The sequence below is a fragment of the Salvelinus fontinalis genome, chromosome 6, assembly GCF_029448725.1.
Source record: "Salvelinus fontinalis isolate EN_2023a chromosome 6, ASM2944872v1, whole genome shotgun sequence".
Taxonomy (NCBI): domain Eukaryota; kingdom Metazoa; phylum Chordata; class Actinopteri; order Salmoniformes; family Salmonidae; genus Salvelinus; species Salvelinus fontinalis.
Genome location: NC_074670.1, coordinates 81,100,052 through 81,128,039, shown reverse-complemented (window position 1 = coordinate 81,128,039; position 27,988 = coordinate 81,100,052). Strand labels below are relative to the sequence as shown.

Genomic DNA, 27,988 nt, shown 5'->3' with positions numbered 1-27,988 from the left:
TGTAGCTCTACCCTCAGAGCCCCAGATGATACCAGTCAGCTCTGTCTCTGTAGCTCTACCCTCAGAGCCCCAGATGATACCAGTCAGCTCTGTCTCTGTAGCTCTACCCTCAGAGCCCCAGATGATTCCAGTCAGCTCTGTCTCTGTAGCTCTACCCTCAGAGCCCCAGATGATACCAGTCAGCTCTGTCTCTGTAGCTCTACCCTCAGAGCCCCAGATGATACCAGTCAGCTATGTCTCTGTAGCTCTACCCTCAGAGCCCCAGATGATACCAGTCAGCTCTGTCTCTGTAGCTCTACCCTCAGAGCCCCAGATGATACCAGTCAGCTCTGTCTCTGTAGCTCTACCCTCAGATCCCCAGATGATACCAGTCAGCTCTGTCTCTGTAGCTCTACCCTCAGAGCCCCAGATGATACCAGTCAGCTCTGTCTCTGTAGCTCTACCCTCAGAGCCCCAGATGATACCAGTCAGCTCTGTCTCTGTATCTCTACCCTCAGAGCCCCAGATGATACAAGTCAGCTCTGTCTCTGTAGCTCTACCCTCAGAGCCCCAGATGATAACGTTATGCCACTATGCCAGCTTGTTGAGCTGTTTATTGATAACGTTATGCCACTATGCCAGCTTGTTGTCCTGTTTATTGATAACGTTATGCCACTATGCCAGCTTGTTGAGCTGTTTATTGATAACGTTATGCCACTATGCCAGCTTGTTGTCCTGTTTATTGATAACGTTATGCCACTATGCCAGCTTGTTGTCCTGTTTATTGATAACGTTATGCCACTATGCCAGCTTGTTGTCCTGTTTATTGATAACGTTATGCCACTATGCCAGCTTGTTGTCCTGTTTATTGATAACGTTATGCCACTATGCCAGCTTGTTGTCCTGTTTATTGATAACGTTATGCCACTATGCCAGCTTGTTGAGCTGTTTATTGATAACGTTATGCCACTATGCCAGCTTGTTGTCCTGTTTATTGATAACGTTATGCCAGCTTGTTGTCCTGTTTATTGATAACGTTATGCCACTATGCCAGCTTGTTGTCCTGTTTATTGATAACGTTATACCACTATGCCAGCTTGTTATCCTGTTTATTGATAACGTTATACCACTATGCCAGCTTGTTGTCCTGTTTATTGATAACGTTATGCCACTATGCCAGCTTGTTGTCCTGTTTATTGATAACGTTATGCCAGCTTGTTGTCCTGTTTATTGATAACGTTATGCCACTATGCCAGCTTGTTGTCCTGTTTATTGATAACGTTATGCCACTATGCCAGCTTGTTGAGCTGTTTATTGATAACGTTATGCCACTATGCCAGCTTGTTGTTTATTGATAACGTTATGCCACTATGCCAGCTTGTTGAGCTGTTTATTGATAACGTTATGCCACTATGCCAGCTTGTTGACCTGTTTATTGATAACGTTATGCCACTATGCCAGCTTGTTGTCCTGTTTATTGATAACGTTATGCCACTATGCCAGCTTGTTGTCCTGTTTATTGATAATGTTATGCCAGCTTGTTGTCCTGTTTATTGATAACGTTATGCCACTATGCCAGCTTGTTGTCCTGTTTATTGATAACGTTATGCCACTATGCCAGCTTGTTGTCCTGTTTATTGAAATCGTTATGCCAGCTTGTTGTCCTGTTTATTGATAACGTTATGCCACTATGCCAGCTTGTTGTCCTGTTTATTGATAACGTTATACCACTATGCCAGCTTGTTGTCCTGTTTATTGATAACGTTATGCCACTATGCCAGCTTGTTGTCCTGTTTATTGATAACGTTATGCCACTATGCCAGCTTGTTGTCCTGTTTATTGATAACGTTATGCCACTATGCCAGCTTGTTGTCCTGTTTATTGATAACGTTATGCCACTATGCCAGCTTGTTATCCTGTTTATTGATAACGTTATGCCACTATGCCAGCTTGTTGTCCTGTTTATTGATAACGTTATGCCACTATGCCAGCTTGTTATCCTGTTTATTGATAACGTTATGCCACTATGCCAGCTTGTTGAGCTGTTTATTGATAACGTTATGCCACTATGCCAGCTTGTTGTCCTGTTTATTGATAACGTTATGCCACTATGCCAGCTTGTTGTCCTGTTTATTGATAACGTTATGCCACTATGCCAGCTTGTTGTCCTGTTTATTGATAACGTTATGCCACTATGCCAGCTTGTTGTCCTGTTTATTGATAACGTTATGCCACTATGCCAGCTTGTTGTCCTGTTTATTGATAACGTTATGCCAGCTTGTTGTCCTGTTTATTGATAACGTTATGCCACTATGCCAGCTTGTTGTCCTGTTTATTGATAACGTTATACCACTATGCCAGCTTGTTGTCCTGTTTATTGATAACGTTATGCTAATATGCCAGCTTGTTGTCCTGTTTATTGATAACGTTATGCCACTATGCCAGCTTGTTGTCCTGTTTATTGATAACGTTATGCCACTATGCCAGCTTGTTGTCCTGTTTATTGATAACGTTATGCCACTATGCCAGCTTGTTGTCCTGTTTATTGATAACGTTATGCCAGCTTGTTGTCCTGTTTATTGATAACGTTATGCCACTATGCCAGCTTGTTGTCCTGTTTATTGATAACGTTATACCACTATGCCAGCTTGTTGTCCTGTTTATTGATAACGTTATGCCACTATGCCAGCTTGTTGTCCTGTTTATTGATAACGTTATACCACTATGCCAGCTTGTTGTCCTGTTTATTGATAACGTTATGCCACTATGCCAGCTTGTTGTCCTGTTTATTGATAACGTTATACCACTATGCCAGCTTGTTTTCCTCTTTATTGATAACGTTATGCTACTATGCCAGCTTGTTGTCCTGTTTATTGATAACGTTATGCCACTATGCCAGCTTGTTGTCCTGTTTATTGATAACGTTATACCACTATGCCAGCTTGTTGTCCTGTTTATTGATAACGTTATGCCAGCTTGTTGTCCTGTTTATTGATAACGTTATACCACTATGCCAGCTTGTTGTCCTGTTTATTGATAACGTTATGCCACTATGCCAGCTTGTTGTCCTGTTTATTGATAACGTTATGCCACTATGCCAGCTTGTTGTCCTGTTTATTGATAACGTTATGCCACTATGCCAGCTTGTTGTCCTGTTTATTGATAACGTTATGCCACTATGCCAGCTTGTTGTCCTGTTTATTGATAACGTTATACCACTATGCCAGCTTGTTGTCCTGTTTATTGATAACGTTATGCCAGCTTGTTGTCCTGTTTATTGATAACGTTATGCCACTATGCCAGCTTGTTGTCCTGTTTATTGATAACGTTATGCCACTATGCCAGCTTGTTGTCCTGTTTATTGATAACGTTATGCCACTATGCCAGCTTGTTGTCCTGTTTATTGATAACGTTATGCCACTATGCCAGCTTGTTGTCCTGTTTATTGATAACGTTATGCCACTATGCCAGCTTGTTGTCCTGTTTATTGATAACGTTATGCCACTATGCCAGCTTGTTGTCCTGTTTATTGATAACGTTATGCCACTATGCCAGCTTGTTGTCCTGTTTATTGATAACGTTATGCCAGCTTGTTGTCCTGTTTATTGATAACGTTATGCCACTATGCCAGCTTGTTGTCCTGTTTATTGATAACATTATGCCACTATGCCAGCTTGTTGAGCTGTTTATTGATAACGTTATGCCACTATGCCAGCTTGTTGTTTATTGATAACGTTATGCCACTATGCCAGCTTGTTGAGCTGTTTATTGATAACGTTATGCCACTATGCCAGCTTGTTGAGCTGTTTATTGATAACGTTATGCCACTATGCCAGCTTGTTGTCCTGTTTATTGATAACGTTATGCCACTATGCCAGCTTGTTGTCCTGTTTATTGATAACGTTATGCCAGCTTGTTGTCCTGTTTATTGATAACGTTATGCCACTATGCCAGCTTGTTGTCCTGTTTATTGATAACGTTATACCACTATGCCAGCTTGTTGTCCTGTTTATTGATAACGTTATGCCACTATGCCAGCTTGTTGTCCTGTTTATTGATAACGTTATGCCACTATGCCAGCTTGTTGTCCTGTTTATTGATAACGTTATGCCACTATGCCAGCTTGTTGTCCTGTTTATTGATAACGTTATGCCACTATGCCAGCTTGTTATCCTGTTTATTGATAACGTTATGCCACTATGCCAGCTTGTTGAGCTGTTTATTGATAACGTTATGCCACTATGCCAGCTTGTTGTCCTGTTTATTGATAACGTCATGCCACTATGCCAGCTTGTTGTCCTGTTTATTGATAACGTTATGCCACTATGCCAGCTTGTTGAGCTGTTTATTGATAACGTTATGCCAGCTTGTTGTCCTGTTTATTGATAACGTTATGCCACTATGCCAGCTTGTTGTCCTGTTTATTGATAACGTTATGCCAGCTTGTTGTCCTGTTTATTGATAACGTTATGCCACTATGCCAGCTTGTTGAGCTGTTTATTGATAACGTTATGCCACTATGCCAGCTTGTTGTCCTGTTTATTGATAACGTTATGCCACTATGCCAGCTTGTTGTCCTGTTTATTGATAACGTTATGCCACTATGCCAGCTTGTTGAGCTGTTTATTGATAAAGTTATGCCAATATGCCAGCTTGTTGTCCTGTTTATTGATAACGTTATGCCAATATGCCAGCTTGTTGTCCTGTTTATTGATAACGTTATACCACTATGCCAGCTTGTTGTCCTGTTTATTGATAACGTTATACCACTATGCCAGCTTGTTGTCCTGTTTATTGATAACGTTATGCCAATATGCCAGCTTGTTGTCCTGTTTATTGATAACGTTATACCACTATGCCAGCTTGTTGTCCTGTTTATTGATAACGTTATGCCACTATGCCAGCTTGTTGAGCTGTTTATTGATAACGTTATGCCACTATGCCAGCTTGTTGTCCTGTTTATTGATAACGTTATGCCACTATGCCAGCTTGTTGTTTATTGATAACGTTATGCCACTATGCCAGCTTGTTGTCCTGTTTATTGATAACGTTATGCCACTATGCCAGCTTGTTGTCCTGTTTATTGATAACGTTATGCCACTATGCCAGCTTGTTGTCCTGTTTATTGATAACGTTATGCCACTATGCCAGCTTGTTGTCCTGTTTATTGATAACGTTATGCCACTATGCCAGCTTGTTGTCCTGTTTATTGATAACGTTATGCCACTATGCCAGCTTGTTGAGCTGTTTATTGATAACGTTATGCCACTATGCCAGCTTGTTGAGCTGTTTATTGATAACGTTATGCCAGCTTGTTGTCCTGTTTATTGATAACGTTATGCCACTATGCCAGCTTGTTGAGCTGTTTATTGATAACGTTATGCCACTATGCCAGCTTGTTGTCCTGTTTATTGATAACGTTATGCCAGCTTGTTGAGCTGTTTATTGATAACGTTATGCCACTATGCCAGCTTGTTGTACTGTTTATATATAACGTTATGCCACTATGCCAGCTTGTTGTCCTGTTTATTGATAACGTTATGCCACTATGCCAGCTTGTTGAGCTGTTTATTGATAACGTTATGCCACTATGCCAGCTTGTTGTCCTGTTTATTGATAACGTTATACCACTATGCCAGCTTGTTGAGCTGTTTATTGATAACGTTATGCCACTATGCCAACTTGTTGAGCTGTTTATTGATAACGTTATGCCACTATGCCAGCTTGTTGAGCTGTTTATTGATAACGTTATGCCAGCTTGTTGTCCTGTTTATTGATAACGTTATGCCACTATGCCAGCTTGTTGTCCTGTTTATTGATAACGTTATGCCAGCTTGTTGTCCTGTTTATTGATAACGTTATGCCACTATGCCAGCTTGTTGAGCTGTTTATTGATAACGTTATGCCACTATGCCAGCTTGTTGAGCTGTTTATTGATAACGTTATGCCACTATGCCAGCTTGTTGTCCTGTTTATTGATAACGTTATACCACTATGCCAGCTTGTTGTCCTGTTTATTGATAACGTTATGCCACTATGCCAGCTTGTTGAGCTGTTTATTGATAACGTTATGCCACTATGCCAGCTTGTTGTCCTGTTTATTGATAACGTTATGCCACTATGCCAGCTTGTTGTCCTGTTTATTGATAACGTTATGCCACTATGCCAGCTTGTTGTCCTGTTTATTGATAACGTTATGCCAGCTTGTTGTCCTGTTTATTGATAACGTTATGCCAGCTTGTTGTCCTGTTTATTGATAACGTTATGCCACTATGCCAGCTTGTTGTCCTGTTTATTGATAACGTTATGCCACTATGCCAGCTCGTTTTCCTGTTTATTGATAACGTTATGCCACTATGCCAGCTTGTTGTCCTGTTTATTGATAACGTTATGCCACTATGCCAGCTTGTTGTCCTGTTTGTTGATAACGTTATGCCAGCTTGTTGTCCTGTTTATTGATAACGTTATGCCACTATGCCAGCTTGTTGTCCTGTTTATTGATAACGTTATGCCACTATGCCAGCTTGTTGACCTGTTTATTGATAACGTTATGCCACTATGCCAGCTTGTTGTCCTGTTTATTGATAGCGTTATGCCACTATGCCAGCTTGTTGTCCTATTTATTGATAATGTTATGCCACTATGCCAGCTTGTTGTCCTGTTTATTGATAACGTTATGCCAGCTTGTTGTCCTGTTTATTGATAACGTTATGCCACTATGCCAGCTTGTTGTCCTATTTATTGATAACGTTATGCCACTATGCCAGCTTGTTGTCCTGTTTATTGATAACATTATGCCACTATGCCAGCTTGTTGTCCTGTTTATTGATAACGTTATGCCAGCTTGTTGTCCTGTTTATTGATAACGTTATGCCAGCTTGTTGTCCTGTTTATTGATAACGTTATGCCACTATGCCAGCTTGTTGACCTGTTTATTGATAACGTTATGCCACTATGCCAGCTTGTTGTCCTGTTTATTGATAACGTTATGCCACTATGCCAGCTCGTTTTCCTGTTTATTGATAACGTTATGCCACTATGCCAGCTTGTTATCCTGTTTATTGATAACGTTATGCCACTATGCCAGCTTGTTGTCCTGTTTATTGATAAAGTTATGCCAGCTTGTTGTCCTGTTTATTGATAACGTTATGCCACTATGCCAGCTTGTTGTCCTGTTTATTGATAACGTTATGCCACTATGCCAGCTTGTTGACCTGTTTATTGATAACGTTATGCCACTATGCCAGCTTGTTGTCCTGTTTATTGATAACGTTATGCCACTATGCCAGCTTGTTGAGCTGTTTATTGATAATGTTATGCCACTATGCCAGCTTGTTGTCCTGTTTATTGATAACGTTATGCCAGCTTGTTGAGCTGTTTATTGATAACGTTATGCCACTATGCCAGCTTGTTGTCCTGTTTATTGATAACGTTATGCCACTATGCCAGCTTGTTGTCCTGTTTATTGATAACGTTATAACACTATGCCAGCTTGTTATCCCGTTTATTGATAACGTTATGCCACTATGCCAGCTTGTTGAGCTGTTTATTGATAACGTTATACCACTATGCCAGCTTGTTGTCCTGTTTATTGATAACGTTATGCCACTATGCCAGCTTGTTGTCCTGTTTATTGATAACGTTATGCCACTATGCCAGCTTGTTGAGCTGTTTATTGATAACGTTATGCCAGCTTGTTGTCCTGTTTATTGATAACGTTATGCCACTATGCCAGCTTGTTGTCCTGTTTATTGATAACGTTATGCCACTATGCCAGCTTGTTGTCCTGTTTATTGATAACGTTATGCCACTATGCCAGCTTGTTGTCCTGTTTATTGATAACGTTATGCCACTATGCCAGCTTGTTGTCCTGTTTATTGATAACGTTATGCCACTATGCCAGCTTGTTGTCCTGTTTATTGATAACGTTATGCCACTATGCCAGCTTGTTGAGCTGTTTATTGATAACATTATGCCACTATGCCAGCTTGTTGTCCTGTTTATTGATAACGTTATGCCAGCTTGTTGTCCTGTTTATTGATAACGTTATGCCAGCTTGTTGTCCTGTTTATTGATAACGTTATGCCACTATGCCAGCTTGTTGTCCTGTTTATTGATAACGTTATGCCACTATGCCAGCTTGTTGAGCTGTTTATTGATAATGTTATGCCACTATGCCAGCTTGTTGTCCTGTTTATTGATAACGTTATGCCAGCTTGTTGTCCTGTTTATTGATAACGTTATGCCACTATGCCAGCTTGTTGTCCTGTTTATTGATAACGTTATGCCAGCTTGTTGAGCTGTTTATTGATAACGTTATGCCACTATGCCAGCTTGTTGTCCTGTTTATTGATAACGGTATGCCACTATGCCAGCTTGTTGTCCTGTTTATTGATAACGTTATGCCACTATGCCAGCTTGTTGAGCTGTTTATTGATAACATTATGCCACTATGCCAGCTTGTTGTCCTGTTTATTGATAACGTTATGCCACTATGCCAGCTTGTTGTCCTGTTTATTGATAACGTTATGCCACTATGCCAGCTTGTTGAGCTGTTTATTGATAACGTTATGCCACTATGCCAGCTTGTTGAGCTGTTTATTGATAACGTTATGCCACTATGCCAGCTTGTTGAGCTGTTTATTGATAACGTTATGCCACTATGCCAGCTTGTTGAGCTGTTTATTGATAACGTTATGCCACTATGCCAGCTTGTTGTCCTGTTTATTGATAACGTTATGCCACTATGCCAGCTTGTTGAGCTGTTTATTGATAACGTTATGCCAGCTTGTTGTCCTGTTTATTGATAACAGTATGCCACTATGCCAGCTTGTTGTCCTGTTTATTAATAACGTTATGCCAGCTTGTTGTCCTGTTTATTGATAACGTTATGCCACTATGCCAGCTTGTTGAGCTGTTTATTGATAACGTTATGCCACTATGCCAGCTTGTTGTTTATTGATAACGTTATGCCACTATGCCAGCTTGTTGAGCTGTTTATTGATAACGTTATGCCACTATGCCAGCTTGTTGAGCTGTTTATTGATAACGTTATGCCACTATGCCAGCTTGTTGAGCTGTTTATTGATAACATTATGCCACTATGCCAGCTTGTTGTCCTGTTTATTGATAACATTATGCCACTATGCCAGCTTGTTGAGCTGTTTACTGATAACGTTATGCCACTATGCCAGCTTGTTGAGCTGTTTATTGATAACATTATGCCACTATGCCAGCTTGTTGAGCTGTTTATTGATAATGTTATGCCACTATGCCAGCTTGTTGTCCTGTTTATTGATAACGTTATGCCACTATGCCAGCTTGTTGTCCTGTTTATTGATAACGTTATGCCACTATGCCAGCTTGTTGTCCTGTTTATTGATAACGTTATGAAAAAAATAAAATATTAATAATAATAATAAATATGAAAAAAAGTAACAAATAATTAAAGAGCAGCAGTAAAATAACAATAGCAGGGCTATATACACAGAGGGTACCGGTACAGAGTCAATGTGCAGGGCACCGGTTAGTCAAGGTAATTGAGGTAATATGTACATGTAGGTAGAGTTATTAAAGTGACTATGCATAGATAATAACAGAGTAGCAGCAGCGTAAAAGAGGGGGTTCGGGGGCAATGCAAATAGTCCAGGTAGCCATTTGATTAGATGTTCAGTAATCTTATGGAAGTCTCTTGGACCTAGACCTGGTGCTCCGGTACCGCTTGCCGTGCGGTAGCAGAGAGAACAGTCTATGACTAGGGTGGCTGGAGTCTTTGACCATTTTTATTGCCGTCCTCTGACACTGCCTGGTATAGAGGTCCTGGATGACAGGGAGCTCGGCCCCAGTGATGTACAGTAGTTGCCATACCAGGCAGTGATGCAGCCAGTCAAGATTTTGTCAATGGTGCAGCTGTAGAACTTTTTGAGGATTTGAGGGGCAAATCTTTTCAGCCTCCTGATGGTGAAGAGGCGCTGTCGTGCCCTCTTCACGACTGTGTGGATGTGTGTGGACCATGATAATTCCTTAGTGATGCAGAGCTATTGCTCGCCGGAGGTAGAGTATCTCATGATAAGCTGTAGACCACACTACCTACCTAGAGAGTTTATTGTTATTTTTTTGTAGTTGTTTACATACCACCACAGTCAGAAGCTGGCACTAAGACAGCATTGCATGAGCTGTATTCAGCCGTAAGCAAACAAGAAAACGCTCACACAGAGGTGGCGCTCCTAGAAGTCAGGGACTTTACTGCAGGGAAACTTAAATCTGTTTTCTATCAGCATGTTAAATGTGCAACCAGAAGGAAAAAAACACTGGACCACCTCTACTCCACACACAGAGACCCGTACAAAGCTCTCCCTCGCCCTCCATCTGGAAAATCTGACCATAATACTATCCTCCTGATTCCTGCTTACAAGCAAAAATGAAAGCAGGAAGCACCAGTGACTCGGTCAATAAGAAAGTGGTCAGATGAAGCAGATGCTAAACTACAGGACTGTTTTGCTCTCACAGACTGGAAAATGTTCAGGGATTCTTCTGATGGCATTGAGGAGTACACCACATCAGTCATTGGCTTCATCAATAAGTGTATCGATGACGTCGTCCCCACAGTGCCTGTACGTACATACCCCAACCAGAAGCCATGGATTACAGGCAACATCCGCACTGAGCTAAAGGCTAGAGCTGTCGCTTTCAAGGAGTGGGACTCTAACCCGGAAGCTTATAAGAAATCCCGCTATGCCCTCCGACGAACTATCAAACAGGCAAAGCGTCAGTACAGGACTAAGATCGATCGTACTACAATGACTCTGACGCTCGTCGGATGTGACAGGGCTTGCAAACATTACAGACTACAAGGGGAAGCACAGCCGAGAGCTGCCCAGTGACACAAGCCTACCAGATGAGCTAAACTACTTCTATGCTAGCTTCGAGGCAAATAACACTGAAACATGCATGAGAGCACCAGCTGTTCCGGAAGACTGTGTGATCACGCTCTCCGCAGCCGATGTGAGTAAGACCTTTAAACAGGTCAACATTCACAAGGCCGCAGGGCCAGACTGATTACCAGGACGTGTACTCCGAGCATGCGCTGACCAACTGGCAAGTGTCTTCACTGACATTTTCAACCTCTCTGTCCGAATCTGTAATACCAACATGTTTTAAGCAGACCACCATAGTGCCTGTGCTCAAGAACACTAAGGTAACCTGAAAACACTGAGGCCCTAAAAATTGTCAAAGACTCCAGCCACCCTAGTCATAGACAGTTCTCTCTGCTATCGCACGACAATCGGTACCGGAGCACCTAGTCTAAGTCCAAGAGGCTTCTAAACCACTTCTACCCCCCATAAGACTCCTGAACAGCCAGTCAAATTGCTACCCAGACTATTTGCATTGCCACCCTCCCCCCTTCCCTCTTTAAACCACTGCTACTTTCTGTTGTCATCTATGCATGGTCACTTTAATAACTCTACCTACATGTACATACTACCTCAACTAGCCGGTGCCCCCTGTTAGGGGCTAGTAAGTGTTTCACTGTAAGGTCTACACCTGTTGTATTCAGCATTTCACTGTGAGGTCTACTACACCTGTTGTATTCAGCATTTCACTGTGAGGTCTACTACACCTGTTGTATTCAGCATTTCACTGTGAGGTCTACTACACCTGTTGTATTCAGCATTTCACTGTGAGGTCTACTACACCTGTTGTATTCAGCATTTCACTGTGAGGTCTACTACACCTGTTGTAATCTGCATTTCACTGTGAGGTCTACTACACCTGTTGTAATCTGCATTTCACTGTGAGGTCTACTACACCTGTTGTATTCAGCATTTCACTGTGAGGTCTACTACACCTGTTGTATTCAGCATTTCACTGTGAGGACTAATACACCGGTTGTATTCGGCTCATGTGACTAATGCAATTTGATTTGACACCAAGGAAATTGAAGCTCTCGGCTCCGCTCCAGCCCCATCAATGTGGGTGGGGGCGTGCTCTGCATGTTGACATAACTATCACACTGTGGCCTTGCTTCCCATTGACGCCATATCAGCAGGTTGTTGGGTATTGTTCATTCAACCCCAAATGAACTGTTACTAGGAACTGGTTTTCGATAGATTCATTCATTCAACCCCAGGCTGGCAGACTGGCTCAGGTTTCTCACCACACAATGGAATAAACAACGATAAATATGGCACTCAAAATACATGTGTTTTATAATACACTGAGTGGACAAAACATTAGGAACACCTGCTCTTTCCATGACAGACTGACCAGGTGAATCCAGGTGAAAGCTATAATCCCTTATTGATGTCACTTGTTAAATCCACTTCAATCAGTGTAGATGAAGGGGAGGAGACGGGTTAAAGAAGGATTTTTAAGCCTTGAGACAATTGAGACATGGATTGTGTATGTGTGCCATTCAGAGGGTGAATAGGTAAGACAATAGATTGAAGTGCCTTTGAATGGGGTATGGTAGTAGTATGGTAGTAGGTGCCTTTGAATGGGGTATGGTAGTAGTATGGTAGTAGGTGCCTTTGAATGGGGTATGGTAGTAGTATGGTAGTAGGTGCCTTTGAATGGGGTATGGTAGTAGTATGGTAGTAGGTGCCTTTGAATGGGGTATGGTAGTAGTATGGTAGTAGGTGCCTTTGAATGGGGTATGGTAGTAGTATGGTAGTAGGTGCCTTTGAATGGGATATGGTAGTAGTATGGTAGTAGGTGCCTTTGAATGGGGTATGGTAGTAGTATGGTAGTAGGTGCCTTTGAATGGGATATGGTAGTAGTATGGTAGTAGGTGCCAGGCGCACCGGTTTGTGTCAAGAACTGCGTCGCTGCTGGGTTTTCCATATAGTTTCTCCGTGTGAATCAAGAATGGTCCACAACCCAAAGGACATCCAGCCAACTTGACACAACTGTGGGAAGCAGTGGAGTCAACATGGGCCAGTATCCCTGTGGAACGCTTTCGACACCTTGTAGAGTCCATGACCTGACGAATTGAGGCTGTTCTGTGGGCAAACGGGGCTGCAACTCAATATTAGGATGGTGTTATCAATGTTTTGTGCACTCATTGTACAGTGTATGTTATCTATAGGTCTCACCAGGTGTGTGAATAAGTGCTGTTAACTAACTAACAAAGTCCTGTTGGAATGTTGGATGGTCTATTTCCATCTATTTCCATGGCAACAGTGATAACCTCTGACCTCTGGTCTCTTATAAGAGCCATCTGATTGGATAATCTCAGGTCTAAATCACGATGCTGTCAGCTCCGTTCACACCATTGTGATCTTGTTTGTTCAATTTGTGCTAAGCTGAATGAAACCCCTGACTGGACCAGGTCATATAGTCTAGAGGTGAACCCTGAACCCTGACTGGACCAGGTCATATAGTCTAGAGGTGAACCCTGACTGGACCAGGTCATATAGTCTAGAGGTGAACCCTGAACCCTGACTAGACCAGGTCATATAGTCTAGAGGTGAACCCTGACTAGACCAGGTCATATAGTCTAGAGGTGAACCCTGAACCCTGACTGGACCAGGTCATATAGTCTAGAGGTGAACCCTGAACCCTGACTAGACCAGGTCATATAGTCTAGAGGTGAACCCTGAACCCTGACTGGACCAGGTCATACAGTCTAGAGGTGAACCCTGAACCCTGACTGGACCAGGTCATATAGTCTAGAGGTGAACCCTGAACCCTGACTAGACCAGGTCATATAGTCTAGAGGTGAACCCTGACTGGACCAGGTCATACAGTCTAGAGGTGAACCCTGACTAGACCAGGTCATATAGTCTAGAGGTGAACCCTGACTAGACCAGGTCATATAGTCTAGAGGTGAACCCTGACTAGACCAGGTCATATAGTCTAGAGGTGAACCCTGAACCCTGACTGGACCAGGTCATATAGTCTAGAGGTGAACCCTGACTGGACCAGGTCATATAGTCTAGAGGTGAACCCTGACTAGACCAGGTCATACAGTCTAGAGGTGGACCCTGACTAGACCAGGTCATATAGTCTAGAGGTGAACCCTGACTAGACCAGGTCATATAGTCTAGAGGTGAACCCTGACTAGACCAGGTCATACAGTCTAGAGGTGAACCCTGAACCCTGACTGGACCAGGTCATACAGTCTAGAGGTGAACCCTGAACCCTGACTGGACCAGGTCATATAGTCTAGAGGTGAACCCTGAACCCTGACTGGACCAGGTCATACAGTCTAGAGGTTAACCCTGACTAGACCAGGTCATATAGTCTAGAGGTGAACCCTGAACCCTGACTAGACCAGGTCATATAGTCTAGAGGTGAACCCTGACTAGACCAGGTTATATAGTCTAGAGGTGAACCCTGAACCCTGACTAGACCAGGTCATACAGTCTAGAGGTGAACCCTGACTAGACCAGGTCATACAGTCTAGAGGTGAACCCTGAACCCTGACTGGACCAGGTCATACAGTCTAGAGGTGAACCCTGACTAGACCAGGTCATATAGTCTAGATGTGAACCCTGAACCCTGACTAGACCAGGTCATATAGTCTAGAGGTGAACCCTGAACCCTGACTGGACCAGGTCATACAGTCTAGAGGTGAACCCTGAACCCTGACTAGACCAGGTCATATAGTCTAGAGGTGAACCCTGACTAGACCAGGTCATATAGTCTAGAGGTGAACCCTGAACCCTGACTGGACCAGGTTATATAGTCTAGAGGTGAACCCTGAACCCTGACTGGACCAGGTCATATAGTCTAGAGGTGAACCCTGAACCCTGACTGGACCAGGTCATACAGTCTAGAGGTGAACCCTGACTGGACCAGGTCATATAGTCTAGAGGTGAACCCTGACTAGACCAGGTCATATAGTCTAGAGGTGAACCCTGAACCCTGACTAGACCAGGTCATACAGTCTAGAGGTGAACCCTGACTAGACCAGGTCATATAGTCTAGAGGTGAATGTGTGGGAGTACAGGTTAGTAATGAGGCTATACACAGGGGGTACCGGTACCGAGTCAATGTGTGGGGGTACAGGTTAGTAATGAGGCTTTATACAGGGGGTACCGGTACAGAGTCAATGTGTGGGGGTACAGGTTAGTAATGAGGCTATATACAGGGGGTACCGGTACCGAGTCATTGTGTGGGGGTACAGGTTAGTAGTGAGGCTATATACAGGGGGTACTGAGTCAATGTGTGGGGGTACAGGTTAGTAATGAGGCCATATACAGGGGGTACTGAGTCAATGTGTGGGGGTACAGGTTAGTAGTGAGGCTATATACAGGGGGTACTGAGTCAATGTGTGGGGGTACAGGTTAGTAATGAGGCTCTATACAGGGGGTACTGAGTCAATGTGTGGGGGTACAGGTTAGTAATGAGGCTCTATACAGGGGGTACTGAGTCAATGTGTGGGGGTACAGGTTAGTAATGAGGCCATATACAGGGGGTACTGAGTCAATGTGTGGGGGTACAGGTTAGTAGTGAGGCTATATACAGGGGGTACTGAGTCAATGTGTGGGGGTACAGGTTAGTAATGAGGCTGTATACAGGGGGTACCGGTACAGAGTCAATGTGTGGGGGTACAGGTTAGTAATGAGGCTCTATACAGGGGGTACTGAGTCAATGTGTGGGGGTACAGGTTAGTAATGAGGCTATATACAGGGGGTACTGAGTCAATGTGTGGGGGTACAGGTTAGTAATGAGGCTATATACAGGGGGTACCGGTACAGAGTCAATGTGTGGGGGTACAGGTTAGTAATGAGGCTCTATACAGGGGGTACTGAGTCAATGTGTGGGGGTACAGGTTAGTAATGAGGCTCTATACAGGGGGTACTGAGTCAATGTGTGGGGGTACAGGTTAGTAATGAGGCTGTATACAGGGGGTACCGGTACAGAGTCAATGTGTGGGGGTACAGGTTAGTAATGAGGCCATATACAGGGGGTACTGAGTCAATGTGTGGGGGTACAGGTTAGTAGTGAGGCTATATACAGGGGGTACTGAGTCAATGTGTGGGGGTACAGGTTAGTAATGAGGCTCTATACAGGGGGTACTGAGTCAATGTGTGGGGGTACAGGTTAGTAATGAGGCTCTATACAGGGGGTACTGAGTCAATGTGTGGGGGTACAGGTTAGTAATGAGGCCATATACAGGGGGTACTGAGTCAATGTGTGGGGGTACAGGTTAGTAGTGAGGCTATATACAGGGGGTACTGAGTCAATGTGTGGGGGTACAGGTTAGTAATGAGGCTGTATACAGGGGGTACCGGTACAGAGTCAATGTGTGGGGGTACAGGTTAGTAATGAGGCTCTATACAGGGGGTACTGAGTCAATGTGTGGGGGTACAGGTTAGTAATGAGGCTATATACAGGGGGTACTGAGTCAATGTGTGGGGGTACAGGTTAGTAATGAGGCTATATACAGGGGGTACCGGTACAGAGTCAATGTGTGGGGGTACAGGTTAGTAATGAGGCTCTATACAGGGGGTACTGAGTCAATGTGTGGGGGTACAGGTTAGTAATGAGGCTCTATACAGGGGGTACTGAGTCAATGTGTGGGGGTACAGGTTAGTAATGAGGCTGTATACAGGGGGTACCGGTACAGAGTCAATGTGTGGGGGTACAGGTTAGTAATGAGGCTCTATACAGGGGGTACTGAGTCAATGTGTGGGGGTACAGGTTAGTCGAGGTAATTTGTAATGTGACTATGCATAGATAATAAACAGAAAGTAGCAGCAGTGTTACAATGTTGTAATGATGTGCAAATAGTTAAAGTACAAAAAGTATGGGTTGTATTTACAATTGTGTTTGTTCTTCACTGGTTGACCTTTTCTTGTGGCAACAGGTCACACATCTTGCTGCTGTGATGGAACACTGTGGTATTTCACCCAGTAGATATGAGAGTTTATCAAAATTGAATTTGTTTTATAATTCTTTGTGGATCTGTGTAATCTGAGGGAAATGTGTGTCTCTAATATGGTCATACATTTGTCAGGAGGTTAGGAAGTGCAGCTCAGTTTCCACCTCATTTTGTGGGCAGTGTGCACATAGCCTGTCTTCTCTTGAGAGCCATGTCTGCCTACGGCGGCCTTTCTCAATAGCAAGGCTATGCTCACTGAGTCAGTACATAGTCAAAGCTTTCCTTAAGTTTGGGTCAGTCACAGTGGTCAGGTATTCTGCCACTGTGTCCTCTCTGTTTAGGGCCAAAAAGCATTCTAGTTTGCTCAGTTGTTTTGTTAAATCTGTGTATATAACTGTCAGCTCTCTCTCTCCCCCCTCTCCAGGAGAAAGATGACCTGCGTCGGGCAGAGAGCATGCTGGTTCAGGCTGACAGATTGGGCTGTAGACAGTTTGTGACCCCTACTGATGTGGTCAGTGGAAACCCCAAACTCAACCTGGCCTTCGTGGCCAACCTGTTTAATAAATACCCATCACTCACCAAGCCTGAGGGGCAGGACCTGGACTGGGCCAAACTAGAGGGTGGGTACACATATAATATAGTCTACATGTACCGCCAAGTCAATTCTGCTCTGCCCTGAAACACATCTCTAATTCTGCTCTCTGTAGATCAGTGTATAGAGCTCCCCCTGGTGACTCTCAACAGAATTACACTCGTTTTAAAGAGGGGCTGAACTTCCTTACCAAGCCTTGGTTTCATTCTCCTCATTGTGAAATGCGTCTGAGAAGCGTCTTTCTTTTCCCCAACGCAGTTAAAGCCAAAACCACGCCCCTTTATTCCGAGAGGCGTTCTGCCATGCTTTGAGCCTCTCCAAGTCTCCAAGTCCGGAAGTGAATATCACATAGGGCGACATTTCAGTCACTGATTAATAACATTTGCCCTTTGTGTTTCAAGACTAATAAATATAATAACATAATGTGGTGGACCCAGCTAGCTGTTAACATCCCTCAGACAGATTCAATGGCTGGAGCATAGTGTATTCCACTGAATGACTAACTGATAAATATTTGAGAAATCATGAATAATAAGCATAAGCATTAACCTGATAATAGACTACTGATGATAATATAATAACTTCAAATACCGAGCTGGTAACGTTAAGTAGCCTCGGTTAACTTAGCTGACCTTCAATACAGGGATTTCAGCAGAGTTCTCTGAGACATTTTTACAACTCATTGAAACTCTGAAAATAAATACATGGGCAAATGTTACCAAACATGATGATAATAGGCTTGTATTATGGTAGGCAGATCATTACCCAGTGGAAACACACGTCTCCCTCTACTAAACGCACGTCTCCCTCTACTAAACACACGTCTCCCTCTACTAAACACACGTCTCCCTCTACTAAACACACGTCTCCCTCTACTAAACGCACGTCTCCCCTACTAAACACACGTCTCCCCCTACTAAACACACGTCTCCCCCTACTAAACACACGCCTCCCCTACTAAACACACGTCTCCCCCTACTAAACACACGTCTCCCCTACTAAACACACGTCTCCCCCTACTAAACACACGTCTCCCCCTACTAAACACACGTCTCCCCTACTAAACACACGTCTCCCCCTACTAAACACACGTCTCCCCTACTAAACACACGTCTCCCCTACTAAACACACGTCTCCCCTACTAAACACACGTCTCCCCTACTAAACACACGTCTCCCCTACTAAAGACACGTCTCCCCTACTAAACACACGTCTCCCCTACTAAACACACGTCTCCCCTACTAAACACACGTCTCCCCTACTAAACACACGTCTCCCCCTACTAAACACACGTCTCCCCTACTAAACACACGTCTCCCCCTACTAAACACACGTCTCCCCCTACTAAACACACGTCTCCCCCTACTAAACACACGTCTCCCCCTACTAAACACACGTCTCCCCTACTAAACACACGTCTCCCCCTACTAAACACACGTCTCCCCTACTAAACACACGTCTCCCCCTACTAAACACACGTCTCCCCCTACTAAACACACGTCTCCCCTACTAAACACACGTCTCCCCTACTAAACACACGTCTCCCCTACTAAACACACGTCTCCCCCTACTAAACACACGTCTCCCCCTACTAAACACACGTCTCCCCCTACTAAACACACGTCTCCCCCTACTAAACACACGTCTCCCTCTACTAAACACACATCTCCCCTACTAAACACACGTCTCCCCTACTAAACACACGTCTCCCCTACTAAACACACGTCTCCCCCTACTAAACGCACGTCTCCCTCTACTAAACGCACGTCTCCCCCTACTAAACACACGTCTCCCCTACTAAACACACGTCTCCCCCTACTAAACACACGTCTCCCCCTACTAAACACACGTCTCCCCCTACTAAACACACATCTCCCCTACTAAACACACGTCTCCCCCTACTAAACACACATCTCCCTCTACTAAACACACGTCTCCCCCTACTAAACACACGTCTCCCCTACTAAACACACGTCTCCCCCTACTAAACACACATCTCCCCTACTAAAGACACGTCTCCCCCTACTAAACACACGTCTCCCCCTACTAAACACACGTCTCCCCCTACTAAACACACGTCTCCCCTACTAAACACACGTCTCCCCCTACTAAACACACGTCTCCCCTACTAAACACACGTCTCCCCTACTAAACACACGTCTCCCCTACTAAACACACGTCTCCCCTACTAAACACACGTCTCCCCTACTAAAGACACGTCTCCCCTACTAAACACACGTCTCCCCTACTAAACACACGTCTCCCCTACTAAACACACGTCTCCCCTACTAAACACACGTCTCCCCCTACTAAACACACGTCTCCCCTACTAAACACACGTCTCCCCCTACTAAACACACGTCTCCCCCTACTAAACACACGTCTCCCCCTACTAAACACACGTCTCCCCCTACTAAACACACGTCTCCCCTACTAAACACACGTCTCCCCCTACTAAACACACGTCTCCCCTACTAAACACACGTCTCCCCCTACTAAACACACGTCTCCCCCTACTAAACACACGTCTCCCCTACTAAACACACGTCTCCCCTACTAAACACACGTCTCCCCTACTAAACACACGTCTCCCCCTACTAAACACACGTCTCCCCTACTAAACACACGTCTCCCCCTACTAAACACACGTCTCCCCCTACTAAACACACGTCTCCCTCTACTAAACACACATCTCCCCTACTAAACACACATCTCCCCTACTAAACACACGTCTCCCCTACTAAACACACGTCTCCCTCTACTAAACACACATCTCCCCTACTAAACACACGTCTCCCCCTACTAAACACACGTCTCCCCCTACTAAACACACGTCTCCCTCTACTAAACACACATCTCCCCTACTAAACACACGTCTCCCCTACTAAACACACGTCTCCCCCTACTAAACACACGTCTCCCCTACTAAACACACGTCTCCCCTACTAAACACACGTCTCCCCCTACTAAACACACGTCTCCCCTACTAAACACACGTCTCCCCTACTAAAGACACGTCTCCCCTACTAAACACACGTCTCCTCTACTAAACACACGTCTCCCCCTACTAAACACACGTCTCCCCCTACTAAACACTCATCTCCCTCTACTAAACACACGTCTCCCCTACTAAACACACGTCTCCCCCTACTAAACACACGTCTCCCCTACTAAACACACGTCTCCCCTACTAAACACACGTCTCCCCTACTAAACACACGTCTCCCCTACTAAACACACGTCTCCCCCTACTAAACACACATCTCCCTCTACTAAACACACGTCTCCCCTACTAAACATACGTCTCCCCTACTAAACACACGTCTCCCCTACTAAACACACCCAGTGGTAACACCTCCTGTTTCCTGTTTCCTGTTTCCTGTTTCCTCAGGTGAGACGAGAGAGGAGAGAACCTTCAGGAACTGGATGAATTCTCTGGGAGTCAACCCTCATGTTAACCATATATACGGGTAGCTACCTTTACTATAATATCAACCCTCATGTTCACCATATATACGGGTAACTACCTTTACTATAATATCAACCCTCATGTTAACCATATATACGGGTAACTACCTTTACTATAATATCAACCCTCATGTTAACCATATATACGGGTAACTACCTTTACTATAATATCCACCCTCATGTTAACCATATATACGGGTAGTTACCTTTACTATAACATCAACCCTCATGTTCACCATATATACGGGTAGTTACCTTTACTATAACATCAACCCTCATGTTAACCATATATACGGGTAGCTACCTTTACTATAACATCAACCCTCATGTTAACCATATATACGGGTAACTACCTTTACTATAACATCAACCCTCATGTTAACCATATATACGGGTAGTTACCTTTACTATAACATCAACCCTCATGTTAACCATATATACGGGTAGCTACCTTTACTATAATATCAACCCTCATGTTAACCATATATACGGGTAACTACCTTTACTATAACATCAACCCTCATGTTAACCATATATACGGGTAGCTACCTTTACTATAATATCAACCCTCATGTTAACCATATATACGGGTAGTTACCTTTACTATAACATCAACCCTCATGTTAACCATATATACGGGTATGATTATTCCTTTCTTAATATTAAAGCAATAAAACATGTGGGTATGATTCTGAAAGCAATAATTATAACAACAAAATGATTTCCCTCCCTCCCTCCCTCCCTCCCTCCCTCCAGTGATCTGTTAGATGCGCTGGTCATCCTCCAGCTGTATGAAAGGATTAAGGTTCCAGTGGACTGGGACCACAAGGTGAACCGGCCGCCCTACCCCAAGCTAGGGGCCAACATGAAGAAGCTGGAGAACTGTAACTATGCAGTGGAACTCGGGAAGGCCAAGGCAGGGTTCTCTCTGGTCGGCATCGGAGGACAGGACCTTAACGACGGAAACCCCACCCTCACCCTGGCTCTGGTCTGGCAACTGATGAGGAGGTAGGAGAGAGAGAGGGAGGGGGGGGAGAGAGGGAGGCGAGAGAGGGGGAGAGAGAGGGGAGGGAGGGGAGAGAGGGGGAGGGAGGGGAGAGAGGGGGAGGGAGGGGAGTGGAGGGACCTTAACGACGGAAACCCCACCCTCACCCTGGCTCTGGTCTGGCAACTGATGAGGGAGGGAGGGAGGGAGGGAGGGAGGGAGGGAGGGAGGGAGGGAGGAGAGAGAGAGGGGAGGGACCTGACTAATAGATCACCTCCTCCTGCTCCTCTATCAGACCTGACTAATAGATCACCTCCTCCTGATCCTCTATCAGACCTGACTAATAGATAACCTTTTCCTCATCCTCTATCAGACCTGACTAATAGATCACCTCCTCCTGACCCTCTATCAGACCTGACTAATAGATCACCTCCTCCTGATCCTCTATCAGACCTGACTAATAGATAACCTTTTCCTCATCCTCTATCAGACCTGACTAATATATCACCTCCTCCTGCTCCTCTATCAGACCTGACTAATAGATCACCTCCTCCTGCTCCTCTATCAGACCTGACTAATAGATCACCTCCTCCTGATCCTCTATCAGACCTGACTAATAGATAACCTTTTCCTCATCCTCTATCAGACCTGACTAATAGATCACCTCCTCCTGACCCTCTATCAGACCTGACTAATAGATCACCTCCTCCTGATCCTCTATCAGACCTGACTAATAGATAACCTTTTCCTCATCCTCTATCAGACCTGACTAATATATCACCTCCTCCTGCTCCTCTATCAGACCTGACTAATAGATAACCTCCTGATCCTCTATCAGACCTTACTAATAGATAACCTCCTCAGATACACTCTGAATGTTCTGGAGGACCTTGGACATGGAGAGGCTGCTAATGATGACCTCATCATCAACTGGGTCAACAGAACCCTGACTGGAGCCGGGAAGAGCTCCAAGATCTCCAGCTTCAAGGTGACAAGACAGATGGAACAGAGTGGCTTTATAGTGTCTGTTATACTTTGTGATCTGTGATTCACTAGAAACTCTGTTACTAAACCTTAGAGACAGTGATTCTCTGTCGCTCTAAACCCAGTGTTTCTCTATAGCTCTAAACCCAGTGTTTCTCTATAGCTCTAAACCCAGTGGTTCTCTATTGCTCTAAACCCTGTGGTTCTCTATAGTTCTAAACCCAGTGGTTCTCTATAGCTCTAAACCCAGTGGTTCTCTATAGCTCTAAACCCAGTGGTTCTCTATTGCTCTAAACCCTGTGGTTCTCTATAGTTCTAAACCCAGTGGTTCTCTATAGCTCTAAACCCAGTGGTTCTCTATAGCTCTAAACCCAGTGTTTCTCTATAGCTCTAAACCCAGTGGTTCTCTATAGCTCTAAACCCAGTGGTTCTCTATAGCTCTAAACCCAGTGGTTCTCTATAGCTCTAAACCCAGTGGTTCTCTATAGCTCTAAACCCAGTGTTTCTCTATAGCTCTAAACCCAGTGGTTCTCTATAGCTCTAAACCCAGTGGTTCTCTATAGCTCTAAACCCAGTGTTTCTCTATAGCTCTAAACCCAGTGGTTCTCTATAGCTCTAAACCCAGTGGTTCTCTATAGCTCTAAACCCAGTGGTTCTCTATAGCTCTAAACCCAGTGGTTCTCTATAGCTCTAAACCCAGTGGTTCTCTATAGCTCTAAACCCAGTGGTCCTCTATAGCTCTACAGTCAGTGGTTCTCTATAGCTCTAAACCCAGTGGTTCTCTATAGCTCTAAACCCAGTGGTTCTCTATAGCTCTAAACCCAGTGGTTCTCTATAGCTCTAAACCCAGTGGTTCTCTATAGCTCTAAACCCAGTGGTTCTCTATAGCTCCAAACCCAGTGTTTCTCTATAGCTCTAAACCCAGTGGTTCTCTATAGCTCTAGACCCAGTGGTTCTCTATAGCTCTAAACCCAGTGTTTCTCTATAGCTCTAAACCCAGTGGTTCTCTATAGCTTTAAACCCAGTGGTTCTCTATAGCTCTAAACCCAGTGGTTCTCTATAGCTCTAAACCCAGTGGTTCTCTATAGCTCTAAACCCAGTGGTTCTCTATAGCTCTAAACCCAGTGGTTCTCTATAGCTCTAAACCCAGTGGTTCTCTATAGCTCTAAACCCAGTGGTTCTCTATAGCTCTAAACCCAGTGGTTCTCTATAGCTCTAAACCCAGTGGTTCTCTATAGCTCTAAACCCAGTGGTTCTCTATAGCTCTAAACCCAGTGGTTCTCTATAGCTCTAAACCCAGTGGTTCTCTATAGCTCTAAACCCAGTGGTTCTCTATAGCTCTAAACCCAGTGGTTCTCTATAGCTCTAAACCCAGTGGTTCTCTATAGCTCTAAACCCAGTGGTTCTCTATAGCTCTAAACCCAGTGGTTCTCTATAGCTCTAAACCCAGTGGTTCTCTCTCTAAACCCAGTGGTTCTCTATAGCTCTAAACCCAGTGTTTCTCTATAGCTCTAAACCCAGTGGTTCTCTATAGCTCTAAACCCAGTGGTTCTCTATAGCTCTAAACCCAGTGGTTCTCTATAGCTCTAAACCCAGTGGTTCTCTCTCTAAACCCAGTGGTTCTCTATAGCTCTAAACCCAGTGGTTCTCTATAGCTCTAAACCCAGTGGTTCTCTATAGCTCTAAACCCAGTGGTTCTCTATAGCTCTAAACCCAGTGGTTCTCTATAGCTCTAAACCCAGTGGTTCTCTCTCTAAACCCAGTGGTTCTCTATAGCTCTAAACCCAGTGTTTCTCTATAGCTCTAAACCCAGTGGTTCTCTATAGCTCTAAACCCAGTGTTTCTCTATAGCTCTAAACCCAGTGGTTCTCTATAGCTCTAAACCCAGTGTTTCTCTATAGCTCTAAACCCAGTGGTTCTCTATAGCTCTAAACCCAGTGGTTCTCTCTCTAAACCCAGTGGTTCTCTATAGCTCTAAACCCTGTGGTTCTCTATAGTTCTAAACCCAGTGGTTCTCTATAGCTCTAAACCCAGTGGTTCTCTATAGCTCTAAACCCAGTGGTTCTCTATAGCTCTAAACCCAGTGGTTCTCTATAGCTCTAAACCCAGTGGTTCTCTATAGCTCTAAACCCAGTGGTTCTCTCTCTAAACCCAGTGGTTCTCTATAGCTCTAAACCCAGTGGTTCTCTATAGCTCTAAACCCAGTGGTTCTCTATAGCTCTAAACCCAGTGGTTCTCTCTCTAAACCCAGTGGTTCTCTATAGCTCTAAACCCAGTGGTTCTCTATAGTTCTAAACCCAGTGGTTCTCTATAGCTCTAAACCCAGTGGTTCTCTATAGCTCTAAACCCAGTGGTTCTCTATAGCTCTAAACCCAGTGGTTCACTCTCTAAACCCAGTGGTTCTCTATAGCTCTAAACCCAGTGGTTCTCTATAGCTCTAAACCCAGTGGTTCTCTATAGCTCTAAACCCAGTGGTTCTCTATAGCTCTAAACCCAGTGGTTCTCTATAGCTCTAAACCCAGTGGTTCTCTCTCTAAACCCAGTGGTTCTCTATAGCTCTAAACCCAGTGGTTCTCTATAGCTCTAAACCCAGTGGTTCTCTATAGCTCTAAACCCAGTGGTTCTCTATAGCTCTAAACCCAGTGGTTCTCTATAGCTCTAAACCCAGTGGTTCTCTATAGCTCTAAACCCAGTGGTTCTCTATAGCTCTAAACCCAGTGGTTCTCTATAGCTCTAAACCCAGTGGTTCTCTATAGCTCTAAACCCAGTGGTTCTCTATAGCTCTAAACCCAGTGTTTCTCTATAGCTCTAAACCCAGTGGTTCTCTATAGCTCTAAACCCAGTGGTTCTCTATAGCTCTAAACCCTGTGGTTCTCTATAGCTCTAAACCCAGTGGTTCTCTATAGCTCTAAACCCAGTGTTTCTCTATAGCTCTAAACCCAGTGTTTCTCTATAGCTCTAAACCCAGTGGTTCTCTATAGCTCTAAACCCAGTGGTTCTCTATAGCTCTAAACCCAGTGGTTCTCTATAGCTCTAAACCCAGTGGTTCTCTATAGCTCTAAACCCAGTGGTTCTCTCTCTAAACCCAGTGGTTCTCTATAGCTCTAAACCCAGTGGTTCTCTATAGCTCTAAACCCAGTGGTTCTCTCTCTAAACCCAGTGGTTCTCTATAGCTCTAAACCCAGTGGTTCTCTATAGCTCTAAACCCAGTGGTTCTCTATAGCTCTAAACCCAGTGGTTCTCTATAGCTCTAAACCCAGTGGTTCTCTATAGCTCTAAACCCAGTGGTTCTCTATAGCTCTAAACCCAGTGTTTCTCTATAGCTCTAAACCCAGTGGTTCTCTATAGCTCTAAACCCAGTGGTCCTCTATAGCTCTACAGCCAGTGGTTCTCTATAGCTCTAAACCCAGTGGTTCTCTATAGCTCTAAACCCAGTGGTTCTCTATAGCTCTAAACCCAGTGGTTCTCTATAGCTCTAAACCCAGTGGTTCTCTCTCTAAACCCAGTGGTTCTCTATAGCTCTAAACCCAGTGGTTCTCTATAGCTCTAAACCCAGTGGTTCTCTATAGCTCTTAACCCAGTGGTTCTCTCTCTAAACCCAGTGGTTCTCTATAGCTCTAAACCCAGTGGTTCTCTATAGCTCTAAACCCAGTGGTTCTCTATAGCTCTAAACCCAGTGGTTCTCTATAGCTCTAAACCCAGTGGTTCTCTATAGCTCTAAACCCAGTGGTTCTCTATAGCTCTAAACCCAGTGTTTCTCTATAGCTCTAAACCCAGTGGTTCTCTCTCTAAACCCAGTGGTTCTCTATAGCTCTAAACCCAGTGGTTCTCTATAGCTCTAAACCCAGTGGTTCTCTATAGCTCTAAACCCAGTGTTTCTCTATAGCTCTAAACCCAGTGTTTCTCTATAGTTCTAAACCCAGTGGTTCTCTATAGCTCTAAACCCAGTGGTTCTCTATAGCTCTAAACCCAGTGGTTCTCTATAGCTCTAAACCCAGTGGTTCTCTATAGCTCTAAACCCAGTGGTTCTCTATAGCTCTAAACCCAGTGGTTCTCTATAGCTCTAAACCCAGTGGTTCTCTATAGCTCTAAACCCAGTGGTTCTCTATAGCTCTAAACCCAGTGGTTCTCTCTCTAAACCCAGTGGTTCTCTATAGCTCTAAACCCAGTGGTTCTCTATAGCTCTAAACCCAGTGGTTCTCTATAGCTCTAAACCCAGTGGTTCTCTATAGCTCTAAACCCAGTGGTTCTCCATAGCTCTAAACCCAGTGGTTCTCTATAGCTCTAAACCCAGTGGTTCTCTATAGCTCTAAACCCAGTGGTTCTCTATAGCTCTAAACCCAGTGGTTCTCTATAGCTCTAAACCCAGTGGTTCTCTATAGCTCTAAACCCAGTGGTTCTCTATAGCTCTAAACCCAGTGGTTCTCTATAGCTCTAAACCCAGTGGTTCTCTATAGCTCTAAACCCAGTGGTTCTCTATAGCTCTAAACCCAGTGGTTCTCTATAGCTCTAAACCCAGTGGTTCTCTATAGCTCTAAACCCAGTGGTTCTCTATAGCTCTACAGCCAGTGGTTCTCTATAGCTCTAAACCCAGTGGTTCTCTATAGCTCTAAACCCAGTGGTTCTCTATAGCTCTAAACCCAGTGGTTCTCTCTCTAAACCCAGTGGTTCTCTATAGCTCTAAACCCAGTGGTTCTCTATAGCTCTAAACCCAGTGTTTCTCTATAGCTCTAAACCCAGTGGTTCTCTATAGCTCTAAACCCAGTGTTTCTCTATAGCTCTAAACCCAGTGGTTCTCTATAGCTCTAAACCCAGTGTTTCTCTATAGTTCTAAACTCTGAAAGTAGTGTTTACAGCTGTGTGTGTGTGTGTGTATAATCCTCTGTGTTTTTCTGTGTGTGTGTGTGTCTCTCCAGGATCGTGGTATCAGCAGTAGTCTTCCTGTCCTGGACCTGATTGACTCCATCCAGCCACGCAGCGTGAACTATGACCTTGTCAAGACTGGAATGCTCTCCGACGTCGACAGATTGGACAATGCCAAGTCAGTCTGACATACACACGCAAGCAGCAGATACACACACACACACGCGGACACACACACTGTAATGTGTCGTTTGGGACACTAGGGTATGGTTTACTGACCCCTGAC

General features: G+C 44.3%; 1 protein-coding gene across 1 annotated transcript in view; it reads left to right on the top strand.

The window, feature by feature from the left end:
- Positions 1-27,988, top strand: part of LOC129858525 (plastin-3-like) — a 101,213-nt gene that overhangs the window by 71,941 nt on the left and 1,284 nt on the right. Inside the window, exons 10-14 of the mRNA XM_055927830.1 lie at positions 17,235-17,430; positions 20,794-20,872; positions 21,627-21,878; positions 22,720-22,843; positions 27,756-27,880. Of these exons, the coding sequence (XP_055783805.1) occupies positions 17,235-17,430; positions 20,794-20,872; positions 21,627-21,878; positions 22,720-22,843; positions 27,756-27,880 (776 nt within the window). The remainder of the gene's footprint in view (positions 1-17,234; positions 17,431-20,793; positions 20,873-21,626; positions 21,879-22,719; positions 22,844-27,755; positions 27,881-27,988) is intronic.